Genomic DNA, 23,531 nt, shown 5'->3' on the forward strand with positions numbered 1-23,531 from the left:
AGCCATGGAAACCCATTCATGAAGCTCTCTACGCTGTTCTTAAGCTAATCTGAAGGCCACATGAAGTTTGGAGGCCTGTAGGCTGAGTTGAGGTGCTTGGTTTTATACACCTGTGGCCATAGAAGTGATTGGAACACCTGAATTCAATGATTTGGATGGGTGAATGAAGACTTTTGGCAATATAGTGTATATATGCTGATTTATAGAACCTTTGAAGAAATATATATATATATATATATATATATATATATATATAAAAAATGTATGTATTTGCTATTTTGTCCACCCCTAATTAGTGCACACTTAAAAATGACAGGTCTTCAAGGGTTCTTTAGTAAAGACAATAGTTTTATATAGAACTATGAACACTCAAAAGATCCCTTTGCATGACTAAAGTTCTTCAGACTGATGGAGAATGTGCTGTAGATGGTTCTATATAGAACCTTTTTGAAAAGGGCTCTATAGCATCAAAAATGGTTCTTCTATTGTATAAAAGTTTGACATAACAATAGAAGAACCTTCTTTGGTGCTATATAGAGCCCTTTTCAAAAAGGTTCTTTATAGAACCATCTATGGCACATTCTCCATCAGTCTGAAGAACGCTTTAATCGCTCAAAGGGATCTTTGAGTGTTCATGGTTCTATGTAGAACCGTTTTCTTTACTAAAGAACCCTTGAAGGACCATCTTTTTAAAATGTGTATGAGCTGAACATTTTCAGACCGAAGCCGTAGTGGAGTTCTTAAATCATCACATCACTCATCATGTAATCAAAGCCGTTAACTCTGCTTATTGAATTTGATTGTTTTTGAAAACGTCGGCTGCCTTTTACTTTGTGTGAACGTTTCATGATGCGTAAAACAGCAGAAATGATCCAAAATTATCCGCAAGAAGACCTTATTAGAACATTTATTAAAGGACACTTCGGAGTTAGAAGGTTTTACAACAGGGACAGAATGAAAACAACCACATTTGCTATATTTACGCCGAATGGATCAGACTGAATGGCTTTCAAAATACGTGGAATTTAATGTGTAATATTTAGAATTTCCATTTTGGTGCTGAATTTTAAAGGCAGTGATGAGGATCAGCAGTTTAGGCCACAGACTTGTTTGTATTCTCATAATCTGTCTGTTGCTCCTTTTCTGCCTCACCCAGAGTGACCACACACTGAGGCCTCTCCACCGATTCCTCGCACTGCTGCTGCTGTTCACACACACACGGCTTAGCTGGCATGATGTCGATGGTCTCTGTGTCTTTTTTGTGCGTCTTATTCTTAGATTTCACTTTTTTAGTGCAGCAGCACAGCCTCCGGCTCCTCTTCTGCTTTTTCGGGGCAGGCGGCCACACGTTGACCGGCAGCATTGGGATTCGGTAGCTGGGGGTTGAGTCCTCCACCTCGTCATCAATTGTCCTAAAAAATGCAAGACAGAAACTTTATTAATCCTGAAGGAAACTGAAAGGTTACAGTAGCAACAACACCACTTTCCAAATTTTCCTGAAGCTGCACTGTGTGAGATTTGGGGATTTGGAGACCTCTCTGGTGGAAATGTGTAACTGCACACAATGTGTAGAATCATCTACTATTGTCGTCTAATCTTCATCAGTATGATGTTGATTTTGATATAATTTGAGGCCGAAACATCGAGCCGGACCTTCTTTTTGAGTCTTAACTTTTTGTGTGTGAAGTTAATACGTAAAGATGTATGACGTGGTGTGAAAAACTCAATGCCTCTGACTTTTAAATGACCCGCAGCAGCTCACACTCACCATATTTTTAATCCTTTAACTCAATAAAGACACTAATTTGAGTTTAAACAGCAAATATTACTCAGAACTAAGCAGCTTTAACTTTGAGGTACGTTAATGTAACATTGAAGGTTACAGCAGCATCAACATTGAAGGTTACAGCAGCATCAACAACACTTTGCATATTCAGAATTGTAACCATAGGAGTAGGAAAACATTTTCCTGATGCTGCACTGTGTAAGTTTTGGGGATTTGGAGCCCTCTCTGGTGGAAATGTGTAACTGCACACAACGTGTAGAATTATTATCATCACATCTTCATCAGTATGATGTTGATTTTGATATAATTTGAGGCCGAAACATCGAGCCGGACCTACTTTTAGAGTCTGTGTGTGACGTTAATACGTAAAGACGTACGACGTGGTGTGAAAAGGTCGATGCCTCTGACTTTTAAATGATTATTTCAGGCTTTACAGGGCGACTCAGCAGCAGCTCACACTCACCATATTTTAGTCTGTTTTTATTTTAACTCAGTAATAACTCTAATTTGAGTTTAAACAGCAAATCTTACTGAAAACTAAGCAGCTTTAACTTTGACGTGCGTTAATGTAACAGAATTTTATTCCAGTTTTCTATTTTTATTTGGCCATTCATAAGGAAATGTTCACACAATGTGAAGTCCAGCAAGATTTTGATGTGACAGATGATATATTAGCTCTACAGTGTCTTTGCTCCTTTTCACCTGAGAAAAAGGTAACAAACCTCTGACTGTTACTGTAAACTGGATGAGTTTATTAAAGAAAAGCTCACCTCATGTCGTAGGTGGAGCCCATAAAGATGGGCTTAGCTGGACCAAAGGGCAGACTGAAACTTTTCTCCGTCCAGTATTTGTCTTTTTCCAGAGGAGGGAGGCTCTGGTGCATGTCATCCACAGCCAGCATGGAGACCTGTGATACAGAGGCAGGCAGCTGTTACAGTGGGTCACTGCGGAAAGGGAACTCGCGCTGTTTAACACCGCTGAGTTACCTGAATGTTTCGGTCGATGAGCTGGTTGGTTTCAAAGTCATCGTCGTCTTCTCCGAATGGGTTGATGATCAGCTCTCCAACCTGCGCAAACAGGTTAATGTTTTGTTTTTTAAAAATGTAGAAGAATAGGTTCCATATTACCTCTTCCCCATAAATCATCCCCTCGGAACTATGAGGTTCTATCTGACATGGTTCTCAAAGTTGAGTTATTCACATTTTCTTATTCTGCGACAATTTCTTAACATTATGTGAGGTGCTTTTTAAGCTGTGTGCCTTTTTGGACTCTTTATCTATAAAACAGAAAGGTTCTATTTGAGAAGTCGAACTCTAACTTGGTTCTACAAGGTTCTATCTGTGAGCCAATCAGCACTTCGAATACACACAAGAGGACCAGTCGGGTTCTGCTTCTTTGTCGTGTCGCCGCTCTGCTCAGCGACGGCGGGAAAAGCTTATAAAACTTTGAGACGTGAAAACGTTGCTGAAACTCTGCCTGTCGTCTTACAGCTCTTTAAAAAGTCTTATTGTCTTAAATTTTATGAATATTAAGCCTTAAAGGTGATTAAATAGTGAACATTTGAATTGATGGGGTCTTAATTACATCATCAACATCAACTTCATTCATTCATCCGTCTTTTCTTTTTCTTCTTTCTCCCAAATTAAGACGCTTTGGCTCATTAGAGTCACATTTCTGATATAAAATCAAACGTCACACGGCCTTTAGACTGACCGGCTACACTGACCTGCTGGGACAGTTTATTACAGTAGCTGGACTCTAACCTATAGGAAACTTAAACTAATGGTGGAAAATGAGAAATTCATAAAAAATAAATATAAAAATAAATGTCTTAAAAATGTTATAGAAAGCATTAAATTTAACGCTGTGATAATGTAAACACTCTGTTACACTAATTTTACGTTTTAAACCGTTTTAACTGTTTGTGTTCCTTGAAAATCGATGTTTCCTTTCATGTTTTGAACCTTAACTCCAAGCAGAAAGTGGGTTCTCAGGATTAGGTTCTCTCTGCATTTGACCTGTTCCAAAAAAACTCATTTACAAATCTGATAGGATTTTGATTTTGTACATTGAGAACACATTTAGGGTGTCTGTCATTGTCATGTATGACTCAGACGTGTTCCACATATCAGTTCTGCCATTTGGAATCCAAAATCTTTGAAGCTCAACATCTCGAAACTGCTCAGAACACAGATAGAACCTTATAGGGGACGACATGCATATGATATGTACAGTTCTATTGTTCTAACATGACAATTTCCACAGTATTTTGTTTGTTTGTTTGTTTTAAATCCAACCTTCAGCCAGCCTGCGTAGAAGAAGAACTCGAGCAGCGTGAAGACGGGGATGTACAGATCCACGTGAACTTTGTGTTCGTCGGCTCTCTCGGGTTTTACAAACTGACGTCCGATCAGACAGAAAGCGAAGAAGGAGTAGACAGCCAGGGTGACCACCTAAAGACAGAGGAAGAACACTCACTGTCCACTTCATCAGCTCCACTGACCATAGAGTGTCACTCTGTAGTTCTACAATTACAGACTGTAGTCCATCTGTTTCTCTGATACTTTGTTACCCTGTTCTTCAGTGGTCAGGACCCCCATGGACCCCCACAGAGCAGGTACTATTTGGGTGGTGGATCATTCTCAGCACTGCAGTAACACTGATGTGGTGGTGGTGTGTTAGTGTGTGTTGTGCTGGTCTGAGTGGATCAGACACAGCAGTGCTGCTGGAGTTTTTAAACACTGTGTCCACTCACTGTCCACTCTATTAGACACTCCTACCTTGTCAGTCCACCTTGTAGATGTAAAGTCGGAGACGATAGCTCATCTGCTGCTGCACAGTTTGTGTTGGTCATCCTCTAGTCCTTCATCAGTGGTCACAGGACGCTGCCCACAGGACGCTGTTGGCTGGATATTTTTGGTTGGTGGACTATTCTCAGTCCAGCAGTGACACTGAGGTGTTTAAAAACTCCAGCAGCACTGCTGTGTCTGATCCACTCAGACCAGCACAACACACACTAACACACCACCACCACGTCAGTGTTACTGCAGTGCTGAGAATGACCCACCACCCAAATAGTACCTGCTCTGTGAGGGTCCATGGGGGTCCTGACCACTGAAGAACAGGGTAAAAGGGGGCTAACAAAGTATCAGAGAAACAGATGGACTACAGTCTGTAACTGTAGAACTACAAAGTGCACCTATATAGTAAGTGGAGCTGATTAAGTGGACAATGAGTGTAGAAATATGGCTTTCCTTTTAGTGACAGTGCTGACAGTAAACCCGATGATGACTACAGTTAAAGAAAATGAATTAGAAGCAGTTCAGAGTTGAGTGGACGCAGGAGTTTGTGTGATTCTGGGAAGGAAGGAGTCACTAGGAAGATTTACGAACTTTCCAAACCCCTCACAGTGGCTTTAAATCAAAGTCAAGCTTTTTTAACCTTCAAATGTCATGAAGTTCCTCATGCAGGCCGCTTTACCTGAGTGTAAACCATCGGGATGCTGATCCAGTCGTAGTGGAAAAGCATGCTGCACTTCGCCCGGTAGTTATTCAGCTCCTGACAGACAACAGAGAAGTAGTTAAAGTCCACTGTCAATGCAGCGCAAATTTATTGGCTCATCACAGTTTAAACAGCACAGGTGGGTGAAATTCCTACATGGCAGCTCCTGAAAACACTGACATGTTTTATAAATAAGTGTACGGTCTTAAAAAAGCTGGTTCTTCAAGGGTTCTTGGTAGAACCATAAACACTCGAAGAACCCTTTGCATGGTTAAAGTGTTCTTTGCATCATGAAAGCGTTCTTCAGACTGCAGATTGCAGAGTGCTGTAGATGGTTGTATATAGAACCTTTTTGAAAAGGGGTTCTGCTATTGTTATGATGTCGACCCTGTGACAATAGAAGAACCTTTTTGGTGCTATATAGAACCCCTTTCAAAAAGGTTTTATATGAAGCATATACGACACATTCTCCATCAATTTGAAGAACCGTTTCACCATGCAAAGAACCCTTTAATCAGGGAAAAGGTTCTTTGAGTGTTTATGATTCTATATAGAATATTTTCTTTACTGAAGAAGACTTGAAGAACCATCTTTAAGTGTGTATATACTACTGCTACTACTACTACTACTAATAATAATAATTATTATTATAATAGAGCAGGGTTTACATTCAATCCAGTCACATGCATTCATAAATAACTTATAACAGGGCTAAATATCAGATCAGAAAGAAAATAATTTCACATATTTTCATAGCTTTTTAATTAGAGATTAAACCCTAAAACGTCCTGCGATTTTCGAGACACTGACACCATTCCAACTCTGGAATGTTCAGTCTGATCGGGAATGGTGTGCTTGTATAGAGATTTTTGACCAGATGTACGATTTTCATACAGTTATCGTTAAATTACGATGTTTTTCCTCTTAGGAGTGAATGGGGTGCACTCAGCTTTTATCATGATGATAGAAATCCACCCCAATAACCATGTAGGATACCTTAGTAAATGCATAGCAAATGCTTGGGATACCAGAGCAACTGCATAGCAACACCCTAGCAACCATTTGGGATGCCATAGCACCCAACTAGCAACCCCACTAAAAACTACCTGGGATACCATAGCAAACACCTAACAAACTCCTGGGATACCAGAGCAACCGCATAGCAACACCCTAGCAACTATTTGGGATGCCATAGCACCCACCTAGCAACCCCACTAAAAACTACCTGGATACCATAGCAAACACCTGGGATACCATAGCAACTGCATAGCAACACCCTAGCAACCATTTGGGATGCCATAGCACCCACCTAGCAACCCCTAAAAACTACCCGGGATACCATAGCAAACACCTAGATACACCATAGCAGCTACCTGGGATATCATAGCAGCCATATAGCAACACGCTAGCAACCATTTGGGATGCCATAGCACCCACCTACCAATTCCCTAAAAAATACCTGGGATACCATAGCAAACACCTAACAAACACCTGGGATACCATAGCAACCGTATAGCAACACCCTAGCAACCATTTGGGATGCTATAGCATCCACCTAGCAACCCCACTAAAAACTACCTGGGATACCATAGCAAACTCCTGGGATACCATAGCAACCGCATAGCAATACCCTAGCAACCATTTTGGATGCCATAGCACCCACCTAGCAATCCCACTAAAAACTACCTGGATACCATAGCAACCATTTGGTATGCCATAGCACCCACCTAGCAACCCCCTAAAAACTACCTGGGAGACCACAGCAACTGCATGGCAACATCTTAGCTAGCTTTAAGCTGCACAGTCAGTCTGTTTCTTCAGGAAATGCACTTTTATAGTTTTTTTCACTGTTTCTGATCTGAGTAGTGAAGTTGTGTCAGTGATGGAAACCGTGTTGAAAATGAATAAACAGAAACCTCAGTGTTTTTCTACCAACTTTGAAGTTCAAACTCGACGAGTCTGGACCGTTCAGGGTCAGCCGCGCTGGTCAGAAGCAGAAATGTTAAACGTCACTGCGAGCAAATCACTTTGAATTAGCCCGCAAATAAAATCTGGTCCTGAGGACGAATAAACCCAGAGCTCAACATGAACAGTGCTCGTCCATTCCTGAACAGCACAAGAGCAAGAAACGCTCATCAGGAATAGGCTTTATTATTATTTATTTCAAATGATTTTAATGGTGTATTTATTCAATTTATGCTGTTTTATGAAACGGCAGGATTTTTTCCTTTTGAGGACGCAATTTTTTCTTTCAAAAAGTTTCTCCACCACACAATTTTAAAACAGCCATATTTTAAAATGCTCATTACATTATAAAAGTGTGTTTAAAATGAAAGAGTATCATCATATTTGATGTTGTTGCCCTTCACTCGTGTTAGTTTGTTTATCTGGTTGTTTATAAGCAGGAAATGTAATGTAACTGTAAATGTGCCGGTTTAGTTGACTGTAAAAGAGAGCGAGTCTCTGCGTAAACACACTCACGTCCATCAGCAGCTTCAGAGCCATGTCGTCCTTCACTCGGCCCTCCTCTCTCGCTTTGGAAGCCAGGTTTGCAAACCACGTCAGAGGCATCCAGTATTTATTGAAGTCGGAGTACAGATGATCGAGAGTTTTCAGCTCCTCCTCAGTCATAAATCCTACATTCAGGGCAGTGAGATTATATTACACAGCTGTGACACATTACAGCTCTGATCCAGACACACCCAGTACTCCAGCTTCTCTATCTGTACTTCACTTATGCCCAAAATTACATATAATAAATCAAAATAATGTGTACCTTAGTGAGGCTTGGGAACAAGATCCTAATGTGTGGCCATGACTTAGTGAGGCTTTGGAATGAGATAACTGAGCCTTGACCAGGGTATATTTTGGTTTGTCCGTCTGAATTTACACGACCAAATCTTAAGGCAAAATATTCAGTAACTGCATGAAATAAATGCAAATTTTTATTTTATTTATTTATTTATTTATTTTTTGGTAAAAGTTCCCCTCAATTTAACAGAAAATGTGTTTTATGATCTACACATATCGCTATATGCTTACAATTTACTGCTGAAATTCAAAATCTTAGACGCTCTTTGTATTATTTTATAAAAATAATGTTTACAGAGCAGATCACTGAAGAGACGCCATCTGTTTATAGTTTATAGTCCAGATTTGTGGAAAAATGGGTCGACTTTCAGTAGAAAAGTTCAGCTTCCTTTATTATAAGGGTTTAAAATGACATCACCCATCTATTTGACTGGAGAGAAGACAGTTACAGCTCTCATACGACCCCCACCTTTAGAATGGAGCTTATGAAATATGAACGTTATGAAGAATATGACGAAGTGCGTTTTGGAACCACCGGTGGTCCCAAGGAGTTGAAGAAGTTAATAAGGCTAAGACTTACTAAGTTGTGGCCACGTATTACAATCTTGTGTTAGTGGCCAAAGCGTGGGAACGAGATAATTAAGTCATGCCCATGACTTAGTGAGGCATAGGAACGAGATTCTAATGCGTGGCCACAACTTAGTAAGGCTCAGCCTTATTCAGCTGTGGTCAAGGCTCTGTTATGTCATTCCCATGCCTTACTAAGTCATGGCCACACATTAGGATCTCGTTCCCAAGCCTCACTAAGTCATGGTCACGACTTAATTATCTTGTCCCCATGTCTTACTAAGTGGTGGCCATGCGTTAGTTTTATTCATATGGGACATCACCATAAAAAGTAGACAAAACAATCACATTTACTCAGTTCAAACTGACACAACCGTCATCTACTGGAGCTGAGTGGCTAATGTCGCTAACAAGAAATGGAAACCTATGGACATGAATTAGCATCGTGCAGTCAACACATCTGTCTCCAACCGTGTTCTAAAACAGACTTGCTTGTGCGGTTTCCGACTCGGTACTGTTATCTAGAAAAAATGTTTTTCACCAAACTGTCGCTTCAGACAATAATCAGACGTAACCCTTTATTTCGGTTATATTGAGTGTGTTTACATGCACTTAATAATCTGATCAGCATCAGATTTCTGCAGTTATTTGAGTATTAAGCGGTTGTGTAAACAGCGCACTCTGATTTCTTAGATTAAGGTCTATAAATCTGATAAAGAGGCTGGATTTGAGCTCAGTCATGAGGTTTTTCAGTGCACGTAAACCCTCACTCTGATTTCTTTCATTTCTCTCAGTCTGCGCACAATCTGACTTTCTGCAGTTATCAGATTATTAAATTAAACATGCCAAACCAGTTACTGACGCAATCTGATTTTCTGCATTTATCAGATTATTGCGAGCACGAAAACACACTGGAGCAGTTACTGACACAATCTGATTTTTTGCAGTTATCAGATTATTAAGTGTAAACACACTGAACCAGTTACTAACAAAATCTGATTTCCTGCAGTTATCAGATTATTAAGTTAAACATGCCAAACCAGTTACTGACGCAATCTGATTTTCTGCACTTATCAGATTATTGCAAGCACGAAAACACACTGGAGCAGTTACTGACACAATCTGATTTTTTGCAGTTATCAGATTATTAAGTGTAAACACACTGAACCAGTTACTAACAAAATCTGATTTCCTGCAGTTATCAGATTGTTAAGTGTAAACACACTGAACCAGTTACTGACACAATCTGATTTCCTGCATTTATCAGATTATTAAGAGCATAAAAACACACTGAACCAGTTACTGACACAATCTGATTTTCTGCATTTTTCAGATTAGTAAGTGTAAACATGCTGAACCAGTTACTGACACAATCTGATTTTCTGCATTTTTCAGATTAGTAAGTGTAAACATGCTGAACCAGTTACTGACACAATCTGATTTTCTGCATTTTTCAGATTAGTAAGTGTAAACATGCTGAACCAGTTACTGACACAATCTGATTTTCTGCCGGTATCAGATTATTAAGTGTAAACACACTGAACCAGTTACTGACACAGTCTGATTTTCTGCATTCATCAGATTATTAAGTGTAAACACACTGAACCAGTTACTGACACAATCTGATTTTCTGCATTCATCAGATTATTAAGTGTAAACACACTGAACCAGTTACTGACACAATCTGATTTTCTGCATTTTTCAGATTAGTAAGTGTAAACATGCTGAACCAGTTACTGACACAATCTGATTTTCTGCCGGTATCAGATTATTAAGTGTAAACACACTGAACCAGTTACTGACACAATCTGATTTTCTGTCGGTATCAGATTATTAAGTGTAAACACACTGAACCAGTTACTGATTTTCTGCAGTTATCAGATTATTAAGAGCGTATAAACCGTACTCTGAATGTCCTACCTGCCTCCACTATGTGCTGCAGTGTGGGGAAGCGTTTGTGGACCCGTGTGCTGATGGAGCGCAGGATGAGGACGGAGGAGAGGTTGGCGTATCTCATCAGCGTCCGCCTCAGGAGGCGACCTCGCTCGTCTGAGCCATGGACATTACCGGACACCACCATCATCAGGTTATCGGGCAGCGGGAAGCTGGTGTACTGACCCCACCAACGCTGGAACGCCTGCGTGATGTAGAACCCTGGAGAACACAGTGAGTTCAGTTATTAAAGCTTTATAGACTTCATTACACTTCAGCATTAAACACAACACTGAGAATTTCTGTTTCACCCAGCTTCCCCTGTCCAAACTGTAGCTGACCATCCAGGACATGTTTGGTTCTTCAAGGGTTCTTTAGTAAAGAAAACGGTTCTGTATAGATCCATGAACACCCAAAGAACCCTTTGCATGATTAAAGGGTTCTTCAGATTAATGAAGAATGTGGTGAAGACCAAAAAGAGTTCTTCTATTGTTACAATGTCAAGCTTGTAGCAACAGCAGAACCCTTCTTGATACTATGAAGAACACTTTTCAAAACGGTTCTATGTAGAACCACATACAACACATTTTTCATCAATCTGAAGAACCACTTCATGATGAAAAGGACCCTTACATCATGCAAATGGTTCTTTGAGTGTTCATGGTTCTATAAAGAACACTTAAAGAACCAAGTGTGTGGTTAAATGGTTCTTTGCATGATGAAATGGTTCTTCAGGTTGATGGAGAATGTGTTGTATATAGTTACATATAGAACCTTTTTGAAAATGGTTCTATATGGCACCAAAAAGGGTTCTTCTATTGTAACACGATCACAATAGCAAAACCCTTTTCAAAAAGGTTCTATAGAGAACCATATAAAACTCATTCTCCATCAATCTGAAGAACCATTTCACCACACAAAGTACCCAAACCATGCGAAGGGTTCTTTGAATGTTTATGGTTCTATATAGAACCCTTGTCTTTACTAAAGAACCCTTAAGCGTGCACATGGTTCTTTGAGTTTTCATGGTTCTGTGTAGAACCATTGTCTTTACTAAAGAATGCTTAAGCATGCAAATGATTCTTTGAATGTTTATGGTTCTGTATAGAACCATTGTCTTTACTAAAGAACCCTTAAGCGTGCAAATGATTCTTTGAATGTTTATGGTTCTGTATAGAACCATTGTCTTTACTAAAGAACCCTTAAGTGTGCAAATGATTCTTTGAATGTTTATGGTTCTGTATAGAACCATTGTCTTTACTAAAGAACCCTTAAGTGTGCAAATGGTTCTTTGAGTGCTCATGGTTCTATATAGAACACTGTCTTTGCTAAAGAACCCAAGCAGAACCATCTTTTTAAAGAGTTTATGACACTGTTATCTATAAACATGGACTAAAGAAGGCTGTATAGCTCGAAAGTCTTGAGTCCTGTAAGTCTTGAGTCCATGTGGGTTTGCTGGACAGTGGTCAGCTCGTGGGGGTTTTAAAGGAAAGGTTTGAATGGACGTTCTAGATTTGCCTTACCGAGAACGAAAGACATGGGGATGAGTTTGGCGAATTTGTTACAGTGGCGTGCGGCTCTCTCAAACAGCTCCTGCTGACCTTCGCTGAGGACACACCTGGAACAGGTTCACAACCAGATTCAAGCAGCTCTCACAGCATAGAGGCTCACTTACCCACACAGTCCAACACTGAAGTCAAGAGGACTAGACGGCCTCAACATCTGGCTGATACGATCCTGCTTCACTCTGAAACCCTGCTGGACTTCAGAATTCCAGTTTAATGCTTGTCCACCTTATTCACACCACATACACTGCCTGCCAGAAGTTTTGGCACCCCTAGCTTTTCTAAATGTTATCAATAGAAATGGGTCATTCTACAGAAACGTCCACTTCTCTATCTCTCCATACGAGTCACTGGTGTTACTGATCCTCATTGGTGTCACACATAATAAAGGGAACACCAGAGACATTTTTAATGGAAAAGACATTTCCCATGGAATATCCACTAAAATATGGAATTGAATTCGTTTGTATTCTATTTTTTCACAATTACCTCAGAATAAAGTCGGTCACACCAGTGACTTCAGCTAAAAGCTCCATATGAAATCATGAGCTAAATGAGAAAATCTCTGATAACTGAAAGACACAGTGGACTCACCATGTGCTTTTCTTCATAGATCCTCAGAAAACAGGTAAAAGGAAGTCGAGTGATGTCATCAGTGTGACTTTTATTTCAAAATAAGAGATTTTTTGTCACGTGGTGACACCAGTGACACGACTCCTGGGGACAACAACTTTCACTATATATTTTATAATATTTATTTGGCATTTGTTTTCTTTATGTCATGTAATGTATATACTCCATAGTCATGTATAGATTATAAAATTTATTTTATAAGTTAAAATTGCAGAAAAACATGTTTTTTACTTTAAAATATGGCCTCATTCTTCACACATGACTGTGGGGACGAGCTCTTCTGTGGTGATTGGAATTCTATATGATTGATTTATAAACCAATATTGCTAAAAACAATAAGTTAAAATAACTTATTGTTTTATTTAAAAATATAAATAAATTGTAACCCTAACATGTTTTTTAAGTGTAATATATCTGTAAATGCTAGGGACACAAAAATAGACATTTCTGTAGAATGACCCTTAGAGTTTTGATTACCATAATAATAACAATAACATTAACGATAATAATAATATCTTTATTTCTTGAGCACTTTTCATACTAATGGCAGACCACTGTGCTTTACAGACAGACGATCAACCAGCTTAACAGTAACAGGAGAAACTATGAGTATTAAATTAATATCCTATATACTTTTTGGTATTTTATATACAAAAAAATATAAATACCAAAAGAGTATTGTAATTATTTTATTTTAAAGTTTTATTACACACTTCTATAACCTAAGAATAGCTCAGCCAATTTGTATTGAAGTCCCTGTAGTTACTGAATAATAAGCCTTAGTATGGAATAAGCCTGAGATTCTAATGAACATCACACTTAGGCTTGACATCATAACAATAGAGGAACCCTTTTTAATGCTATATAGAACCATTTTTAAAAATATATATAATACACATTCTCCAACAATCTGAAGAACCTTTTGAGATGCAAAGAACCCCTCATAAAAATGGTTCTTTGCGTGTTCACGGTTCTATATATATATTTTCTTCACATTCTTCAAATTTTCTTTACATTTTCTTTACTAAAGAACCCTTAAAGAACCTCTTTTTTAAGAGTGATACCCAAAAGAAAACAAAATTTATAATTTTAAATATTAATAATAGAAATGGGCGTGATGTCCTTACAGTTTGCATGAACATAATAATAACACGATAACAATTATCACAATAATATCTTTGTTTACTGAGCACTTTTTTATACTGGTGGCAGCTCAAAGTGCTTTACAGACAAATACAAAGATAAAGCTTAACAGTAACAGAAGAAACTATGAGTGTAAAATTAATATGATCATCTAAGTTAGTATCAGATCAGATTACCAAAAGATAAACACCAAAAGAAACTTAGAATTTTAATTATATGCTAAATTAACCTCTGACATGGCAGAGATTCACCGGCGGCCCCAGAGTTTTATTACACACCTCTATAAAGTAGGAATAGCTCAGCCAGTTTGCACTGAAGTCCCTGTAGTTACTGAGTAATAAGCCTTAGTATAATAAGCCTGGGAGTATAAGGGGTTAAACCATGTTTTCAGCTAAAAAGAGTTTTAGAAGTTTCAAAACGTGCTTTAAACCATAGTTTGGAAAAGAAAACGTCATATTATTTGGTCTATTATTATTATTATTGTTATTATTATTATTATTATTATATACACATACACACACTTAAAAAAATGGTTTGTCAAGGGTTCTTTAGTAAAAAAATGGAACCATGAACACTCAAAGAACCCTTTGTGTGATTAAAGGGTTCTCTGCATTGTTAAAAGTGTTCTTCACATTGATGGAGAATGTGCTGTAGATGGTTCTACGTAGAACCTTTTTGAACAAGGTTTTGTATAGCATGGAAAAAAGGTTCTTCTATTGTAACAAGCTTGACATCAAAACTGCACAAGAACCCTTTCCAAGAGGTTCTATATAGAACCAAACACAACACTGCAGTTCTACAAGTTACTCAGTGCTGAAGCGGTTTTTGTCTTGATACTCTTGTACTTCTACACGCTTGAAAAAGACGGTTCTTCAAGGTTTCTTTATGAAAGAAAATGGCTCTATATGCATCTACAGCACATTCTCCATCAATCCGAAGAACCCTTTCATGATACAAAGAACCCTTTAAGCATGCAAAGGGTTCTTTAAGTGTTCGTGGCTCTATATATAACCATTTTCTTTACTAAAGAACCCCTGAAGAACCATCTTTTTAAGAGTGTGTAACAATAGAAGAACACTTTTGTGATGCAACGAACCCTTAAGGTCCTGCAAAGGGTTCTTTAAGTGTTCATGGTTCTATATAGAACCATTTTCTTGACTAAAGAACCCCCGAAGAACCATCTTTTTAAGAGTATGTAACAATAGTAGAACCATTTTGTGATGCAATGAACCCTTAAAGTCCTGCAAAGGGTTCTTTAAGTGTTCATGGTTCTATATATGACCATTTTCTTTGCTAAAGAACCCCTGGAGAACCATCTTTATAAGACTGATACCCAAATGAGCAGCACAGAGCTGTTGTCTGATAACTGGACATTCAGATGTTTGTTCTTAAAGGAACAGTAACAGCGAATCGGTCGTCATGTTTTCAGTAGAGCAGGTCGTCCTCACGCTGTGGGACGTCACCTGTATATGACACTGAAGAAGCTGTAGAGGAAGCAGAACACGAGGAACTCCTTGTAGAGCAGTTTATAGATGCTGCCTTTCCACCGGAACAGAAGTTTGGTGAAGCCAGCAAACCTGGCGTTGGCGACCTCCAGCGTGTAGGACACGGTCATGATGGACGGAGCAGCTGAAGAACCCTGAGAAACAAACACATCTCACTGCATTAGCCTTCAGTGTGGGTTTTAATGAAGAACACTCTTAAAGGAGATGGTTCTTTAGGGGTTCTTTAGTAAAGGGAATGGTTCAATTTAGAACCCTGAGTTCTATATAGAACCATATCATGCTTAAAATGTTCTTTGCATGGTGAAAGGGTTCTTCAGATTGATGGAGAATGTGGTTCTGTATGCAACTCTTTTTGAAAAGGGTTCTTCTATTGTTACGATGTCAAGCTTGTAACAATAGCAGAACCCTTTTTGGTGCTATAGGGTTCGTTGCATTGTGAAAGGGTTCTTCAGCGTCTTTAGACTGTTCTTCAAGGTTTCCTTAGTAAAGAAAATGGCTCTGTATGGAACCATGCACACTCAAAGAACCCCTTGCATGATTAATGGGTTCTCTACATTGTTAAAGTGTTCTGAAAGGGTTCTGAAAGGGTTCTTCAGATTGATGGAGAAGGCGCTTCAGACCCTTTTTCAAAGGGGTTCTATATAGCACCAGAAAAGTTCGTATCGTAACAGTAACAGAAGCCATTTTCAAAAAGGTTCTTTATAGAACCATATACAACACATTCTCCATCAATCTAAAGATCAAGAACCCTTTTTTCATGCAAAGAATTCTTTCAGTGTTCATGGTTCTATATAGAACCAGTTTCTTTACTAAAGAACCCTTAAAGAACCATCTTTTTAAAGAGTCTAGATCAGTGGTTGGGATAAGAGCTGGGCGATATGGCAGAAATATAATATTGTGATACTTTTACACAATTTCACGATAAATTGTGTCACGATATTTACATTTCCAGACATCTGATCAGCTGAAAAAGGGAAAAAAGAACCTATATTTTAAAAATACTATCAAAAACTGAACATGATGAGTTTTATTCAATATTTGTCTCTAAATCCAGTTAAACTGGACTAATTTTGCTCTCTTTATAATAAAACATGCAGTTGGTCAGTTTCTACCAGCCCTGTCGATAAACACGATATGGTCAGAACAGCGTACTGTGCTGTAGATGGTTCTGTATAGAATCTTTTTGGAAATGGTTCTATATAGCACCAAAAGATTCTTCTATTAGAACAAGCTTGGCATCATAACTATAGAAAAACCCTTTTCAAAAAGGTTCTGTATAGAACCATATAAAACACACTGTCTGTCAGTTTGAAGAACGTTTTTGTAATGCGAAGAATCCTTTCATCATGCAGTGGCTGCTTTGAGTGTTCATGGTTCTATATAGAACCAGTTTTTTACTAAAGAACCCTTAAAGAACCATCAAACATGCAGTTGGTCAGTTTCTACCAGCCCTGACGATAAACACGATATGGTCAGAACAGCGGACTGTACTGTATTGTGACATCATTTATCACAATAATGATGTATATTGTAATATTTCCCAGCCCTATACTCTTAAGAAAGATGGTGCTTTAGGGGTTCTGTAAAAATGGTTCTGTATAGAACCATGAACATTCAAAGAACCTTCTGCATGATTAAAGGTTCTTTGCATGGTGAATTGGTTCTTTAGATTGATGGAGAATGTGCTGCATATGGTTCTATATAGAAGCTTTTTGAAAATAGTTCTATACAGCACCAAAAAGGGTTCTTCTATTGTAGCAAGCTTGACATCTTAACAATAGCAGAACCCTTTTCAAGAGTATACAACGCTGCTGTTCTAGAAGTTACTCGGTACTGAAGCAGTTTTTGTCCTGATACTCTTGTCCTTCTACACACTATTTAGAAGTTTTTTAGAAAGGGTTCTATGTGGCACCAAAAAAGCTTTCCACTATTGTGATCATGCCAAGCTTGTTACTATAGAAGAACCATTTTTGGTGCCATATAGAACCCTTTTCAAAAATTTGTTCTAAATCAGTCTGAAGAATAATTTCATCATGCAAAAACCATTCACAACCACAAAGATGGCTGTTTAAGGGTTCTATGGTAAAGAAAATGGTTCTATAAAGAAATATAGAATTTCTATACACAAGAAGGGTTCTTCTATTATTACAATGTCAAACCTGTAACAATAGAATAACCCTTTTGGGTGCTATATAGAACCCGGAACCATAGACAGCACATTCTTTAGCAATCTGAAGAACCATTTAATCATGCAAAGGGTTCTTTGAGTGTTTATGGTTCTATACAGAACCATTTTCTTTGCTAAAGAACCCTTGAAGAACCATCGGTTTAAAGAGTCTAGATCAGTGGTTGAGATAAGAGCTGGGCGATATGGCAGAAATATCTGGCTCACCTTTTTAAGAGTGTATATAGAACAATTTTGAAAAGGGTTCTATACATCATTAAAAAAGGGTTCTTCTGTTGCAACAAGCTTGACATGATCACAGTACAGAATGCTTTTTTGGTGTGACATAGAACCCTTTTCAATAAGTTTCTATATAGAACCAGAGACAGCACATTCTCCATCAAACTGAAGAACGTTTTCACGATGCAAAGAATGGTGGTTCTATATAGAAGGAACTATAGAAAAACCTGTTTCAAAAAGATTCTATAAAGAACCATATAAAACACACTCCATCGACGCTTTTGTAATGCAAAGAACCGTTTAATCATGCAAAAGATCCTTTGAGTGTTCATGGTTCTATATAGAACCAAATAATGGTGGTTCTATATAGAAGGAACTACAGAAAAACCCTTTTCAAAAAGATTCTATATAGAACCATATAGAACACACTCTCTATCGACTCTTTTGTAATGCAATGAACCCTTTAATCATGCAGAGGGTCCTTTAAGTGTTCATGGTTCTATATAGAACCGTTTTTTAACTAAAGAGTTTCTGAAGAACCATCTTTTTTAAGAGTGTAGGTAAGATATCACTGCTGTTGGAACAGAAGCTTGTATCTCCATTTTTGTCGTTTTTCAGTTTTATCATAATTTGAAAATGCCTGTTGTTCTTTACATTGTATGTAAATTTCATGGTAAATGGACCAAAAGAAATGACCTAAAATTACTCTGAAAAAACTCTGCTTCCATTGACTTACATTAAGAGTAAAGTAGGTTTTTTCCTTCTCCTGTAAAGTTACCATTTTGGAGATACGAGGTTTTGTTCCGACAGCAGTGATGTGTCGTAACTTTGACCAGCTTCACTGTAAGATGTTTATATTTATAGTTAGAGTACAGTTATAAATACACTGTGTCTTTTTGGGTAAATACTGCCTAATAAATGATTGTATGTAAATGTAAATGTAAATGTATGTAAGCTGTCTTTAACCCCTACCTGAGTGCTGCAGGTCCGTGAACAGTGAGAGGAGGCTAATCCCTCGTTTCCCTCTTTATATCCCCCGCAGAACGACAGCGTCCATCCTTTCTGTGATTTGTGGTTTGGGAACCGAGTTCTGTGCAGGTAGTGAAGCTGGGTGAGCTCCGTATTCTGTCACTGTCAGTAATTTGCAGTGTTCTCGGTTAGTTATAAAGGCAAACACTGTAAAGTGGTGGAGATTTATGGGATTACAGCCTGTCTGGTGGACCGATTTCCCACTGAGAGAGATACAGAACCAGATTTATTTCACGATTTGAATATTTCAAACATTTACAGGCCAAAACGTGAGAAGCAGACACACATTTTCTAACATAAACATGCTGAACAATGAGGAACGCTGATGTTTCTCAAGAGAGAATGGACATTGGGTAGTGGTTGGTATAGTGTAGTGGGTAGTGGTTGGTGTAGTGTAGTGGGTACTGGTTGGTATAGTGTAGTGGGTAGTGTAGTGTGTAGTGGTTGGTGTAGTGTAGTGGGTAGTGGTTGGTATAGTGTAGTGGGTACTGGTTGGTGTAGTGTAGTGGGTAGTGGTTGGTATAGTGTAGTGGGTACTGGTTGGTGTAGTGTAGTGGGTAGTGGTTGGTGTAGTGTAGTGGGTACTGGTTGGTGTAGTGTAGTGGGTAGTGGTTGGTATTGTGTAGTGGGTACTGGTTGGTGTAGTGTAGTGGGTAGTGGTTGGTGTAGTGTAGTGGGTAGTGGTTGGTATAGTGTAGTGGGTAGTGGTTGGTATAGTGTAGTGGGTACTGGTTGGTGTAGTGTAGTGGGTAGTGGTTGGTATAGTGTAGTGGTTGGTGTAGTGGGTAGTGGTTGGTAGTGGTTGGTATAGTGTAGTGGGTAGTGGTTGGTGTAGTGTAGTGGTTGGTAGTGGTTGGTATAGTGTAGTGGGTAGTGGTTGGTGTAGTGTAGTGGTTGGTAGTGGTTGGTATAGTGTAGTGGGTAGTGGATGGTGTAGTGTAGTGGTTGGTAGTGGTTGGTATAGTGTAGTGGGTAGTGGTTGGTATAGTGTAGTGGGTAGTGGTTGGTGTAGTGTAGTGGGTAGTGGTTGGTGTAGTGTAGTGGGTAGTGGTTGGTAGTGGTTGGTATAGTGTAGTGGGTAGTGGTTGGTGTAGTGAAGTGGTTGGTATAGTGTAGTGGGTAGTGGTTGGTGTAGTGTAGTGGGTAGTGGTTGGTAGTGGTTGGTAGTGGTTGGTATAGTGTAGTGGGTAGTGGTTGGTGTAGTGTAGTGGTTGGTGTAGTGTAGTGGGTAGTGGTTGGTATAGTGTAGTGGGTACTGGTTGGTGTAGTGTAGTGGTTGGTATAGTGTAGTGGGTAGTGGTTGGTATTGTGTAGTGGGTAGTGGTTGGTGTAGTGTAGTGGGTAGTGGTTGGTATAGTGTAGTGTAGTGTAGTGGGTAGTGGTTGGTATTGTGTAGTGGGTAGTGGTTGGTGTAGTGTAGTGGGTAGTGGTTGGTAGTGGTTGGTATAGTGTAGTGGGTAGTGGTTGGTGTAGTGTAGTGGGTAGTGGTTGGTATAGTGTAGTGGGTAGTGGTTGGTATTGTGTAGTGGGTAGTGGTTGGTGTAGTGTAGTGGGTAGTGGTTGGTATAGTGTAGTGGGTAGTGGTTGGTATTGTGTAGTGGGTAGTGGTTGGTGTAGTGTAGTGGGTAGTGGTTGGTAGTGGTTGGTATAGTGTAGTGGGTACTGGTTGGTGTAGTGTAGTGGTTGGTATAGTGTAGTGGGTAGTGGTTGGTATTGTGTAGTGGGTAGTGGTTGGTGTAGTGTAGTGGTTGGTGTAGTGTAGTGGGTAGTGGTTGGTATAGTGTAGTGGGTACTGGTTGGTGTAGTGTAGTGGTTGGTATAGTGTAGTGGGTAGTGGTTGGTATTGTGTAGTGGGTAGTGGTTGGTGTAGTGTAGTGGGTAGTGGTTGGTGTAGTGTAGTGGGTAGTGGTTAGTATAGTGTAGTGGGTAGTGGTTGGTGTAGTGTAGTGGGTAGTGGTTGGTGTAGTGTAGTGGTTGGTATAGTGTAGTGGGTAGTGGTTGGTATTGTGTAGTGGGTAGTGGTTGGTGTAGTGTAGTGGGTAGTGGTTGGTATAGTGTAGTGTAGTGTAGTGGGTAGTGGTTGGTATTGTGTAGTGGGTAGTGGTTGGTGTAGTGTAGTGGGTAGTGGTTGGTAGTGGTTGGTATAGTGTAGTGGGTACTGGTTGGTGTAGTGTAGTGGTTGGTATAGTGTAGTGGGTAGTGGTTGGTATTGTGTAGTGGGTAGTGGTTGGTGTAGTGTAGTGGGTAGTGGTTGGTGTAGTGGGTAGTGGTTGGTGTAGTGTAGTGGGTAGTGGTTGGTATAGTATAGTGGGTAGTGGTTGGTGTAGTGTAGTGGGTAGTGGTTGGTGTAGTGTGTGGGTAGTGGTTGGTGTAGTGGGTAGTGGTTGGTGTAGTGTAGTGGGTAGTGGTTGGTATAGTATAGTGGGTAGTGATTGGTGTAGTGTAGTGGGTAGTGGTTGGTAGTGGTTGGTATAGTGTAGTGGGTAGTGGTTGGTGTAGTGTAGTGGGTAGTGGTTGGTGTAGTGTAGTGGGTAGTGGTTGGTAGTGGTTGGTATAGTGTAGTGGGTAGTGGTTGGTGTAGTGTAGTGGGTAGTGGTTGGTGTAGTGTAGTGGGTAGTGATTGGTGTAGTGTAGTGGGTAGTGGTTGGTATAGTGTAGTGGGTAGTGGTTGGTGTAGTGTAGTGGGTAGTGGTTGGTATAGTGGGTAGTGGTTGGTATAGTGTAGTGGGTAGTGGTTGGTATAGTGGGTAGTGGTTGGTATAGTGTAGTGGGTAGTGGTTGGTGTAGTGTAGTGGGTAGTGGTTGGTATAGTGGGTAGTGGTTGGTATAGTGTAGTGGGTAGTGGTTGGTATAGTGTAGTGGGTAGTGGTTGGTATAGTGGGTAGTGGTTGGTATAGTGTAGTGGGTAGTGGTTGGTATAGTGTAGTGGGTAGTGGTTGGTGTAGTGTAGTGGGTAGTGATTGGTGTAGTGTAGTGGGTAGTGGTTGGTATAGTGTAGTGGGTAGTGGTTGGTGTAGTGTAGTGGGTAGTGGTTGGTATAGTGTAGTGGGTACTGGTTGGTGTAGTGTAGTGGGTAGTGGTTGGTGTAGTGTAGTGGGTAGTGGTTGGTATAGTGTAGTGGGTAGTGGTTGGTATAGTGTAGTGGGTACTGGTTGGTGTAGTGTAGTGGGTAGTGGTTGGTGTAGTGTAGTGGGTACTGGTTGGTGTAGTGTAGTGGGTAGTGGTTGGTGTAGTGTAGTGGGTAGTGGTTGGTATAGTGTAGTGGGTACTGGTTGGTGTAGTGTAGTGGGTAGTGGTTGGTGTAGTGTAGTGGGTAGTGGTTGGTATAGTGTAGTGACAGAACAGCAGACGTCCCCTTATATTAACATGTAACGTACATAACATTAATTAAATGTGCTGCATTTCCCCCAAAGCAATGTCTATATTACCACTGCAGTATTACACAGTAACTACATAATAACTACACAGGAATTGTCCACTTATTTTAAAGTGTAACTTCAACACTGCACTACAGGAACATCCCTGTGTAGTTGTTATGTAGGTACAGTGTAATTACAGAATGGTATTAATCAATGTGATGTGATTAGGTCACCTTGTTTACAAACAGTTATGTACATAAATGTAATGTTATGTAAAACATACTTCCTTTAATGGCTGAAAAAGACTTCTAATCTGTAGTGTATCAAAAAAATACAATTGTGTAATTACACGAGGCAAAACTGAAGTTGATACACGTGTAGTAACACAGGCTGCACTTCTGTAATCCATCTGTAACACTGACTGAGTCATCAGTAGTTACAGTGTTGTTGCATACGCTGTTCATGTGTAACTACACATTTATTAGAGACACTTAATATAAAGTGGGACCCCATTTGCATTAAATGGTTCTTCAGACTGATGGAGAATGTGTTGTAAATGGTTCTACAAAGCACCAGAAAGGGTTTTTCTATTGTATACAAGCTTGACAGCATAACAGTAGAAGAACCCTTTTCAGTGCTATAGAGACCTAATTTCAAAAAGATTCTATATAGAACCATCTACAACACATTCTCCATCAATCTGAAGAACCATTTTACTATGCAAAGAACCCTTTAAGCATGCAAATGGTCCTTTGGGTGCTCGTGGTTCTTATATAGAACCACTGTTTTTAGTAAAGAACCCTTAAATAACCATATTTTTTAGGAGTGAAGGAACCTCATTTTATATAAGACCTTCATGATTTAAGGTCATCGTTTATGGTTTTATGAGTTACTGTACTTAAGTAGTTTTTAATGTATCTATACTTTACTGAAGTTTTTCCATTCTGGGCGACTTTTTCCTTTCACTCCACTACATTATGAGAAATCTGTCGTTCCTTTTGGTTTATGACCTGTTGGTCATACCGACCCAGTGCAGCACACGGTTCACCGTCAGTGCAGCAGTGTAAAATTCTGGGAGAGTCTATTCAACATAAATGATGAACTAACCTAACTTTGTGTAAACAGACCACAATATAGAAATATGTACTCATATGCAGTTGTGACTGACGTGTCTTTATTCTGAATTTATACAAACACATTTCATTTTATAGTAAATTCATTTTTGGCTAGTTTATGTTTATGAACAGAGACCTACAGATGCAGTTTAGTAAAGGAAACTCATTTGTGAATCTGAGT

General features: G+C 39.3%; 1 protein-coding gene across 1 annotated transcript; it reads right to left on the reverse strand.

Moving 5' to 3' along the window:
* Nucleotides 1–891: 891 nt before the first annotated feature.
* On the reverse strand, nt 892–18,917 carry best4 (bestrophin 4). Its single transcript, XM_036565409.1, has 10 exons — nt 18,820–18,917; nt 15,402–15,577; nt 12,121–12,215; nt 10,586–10,819; nt 7,769–7,923; nt 5,267–5,344; nt 4,084–4,239; nt 2,773–2,853; nt 2,557–2,693; nt 892–1,412 (listed from the first exon to the last, which is right to left on the reverse strand). Exons 2-10 carry the CDS (start codon nt 15,551–15,553, stop codon nt 1,094–1,096), a joined length of 1,407 nt encoding a protein of 468 aa, XP_036421302.1. The 5' UTR covers nt 15,554–15,577; nt 18,820–18,917; the 3' UTR covers nt 892–1,093.
* Between the last annotated feature and the right edge of the window lie 4,614 nt (nt 18,918–23,531).

This window comes from Colossoma macropomum, unplaced genomic scaffold, assembly GCF_904425465.1.
Source record: "Colossoma macropomum unplaced genomic scaffold, Colossoma_macropomum, whole genome shotgun sequence".
In the NCBI taxonomy this organism is placed as follows: Eukaryota; Metazoa; Chordata; class Actinopteri; order Characiformes; family Serrasalmidae; genus Colossoma; species Colossoma macropomum.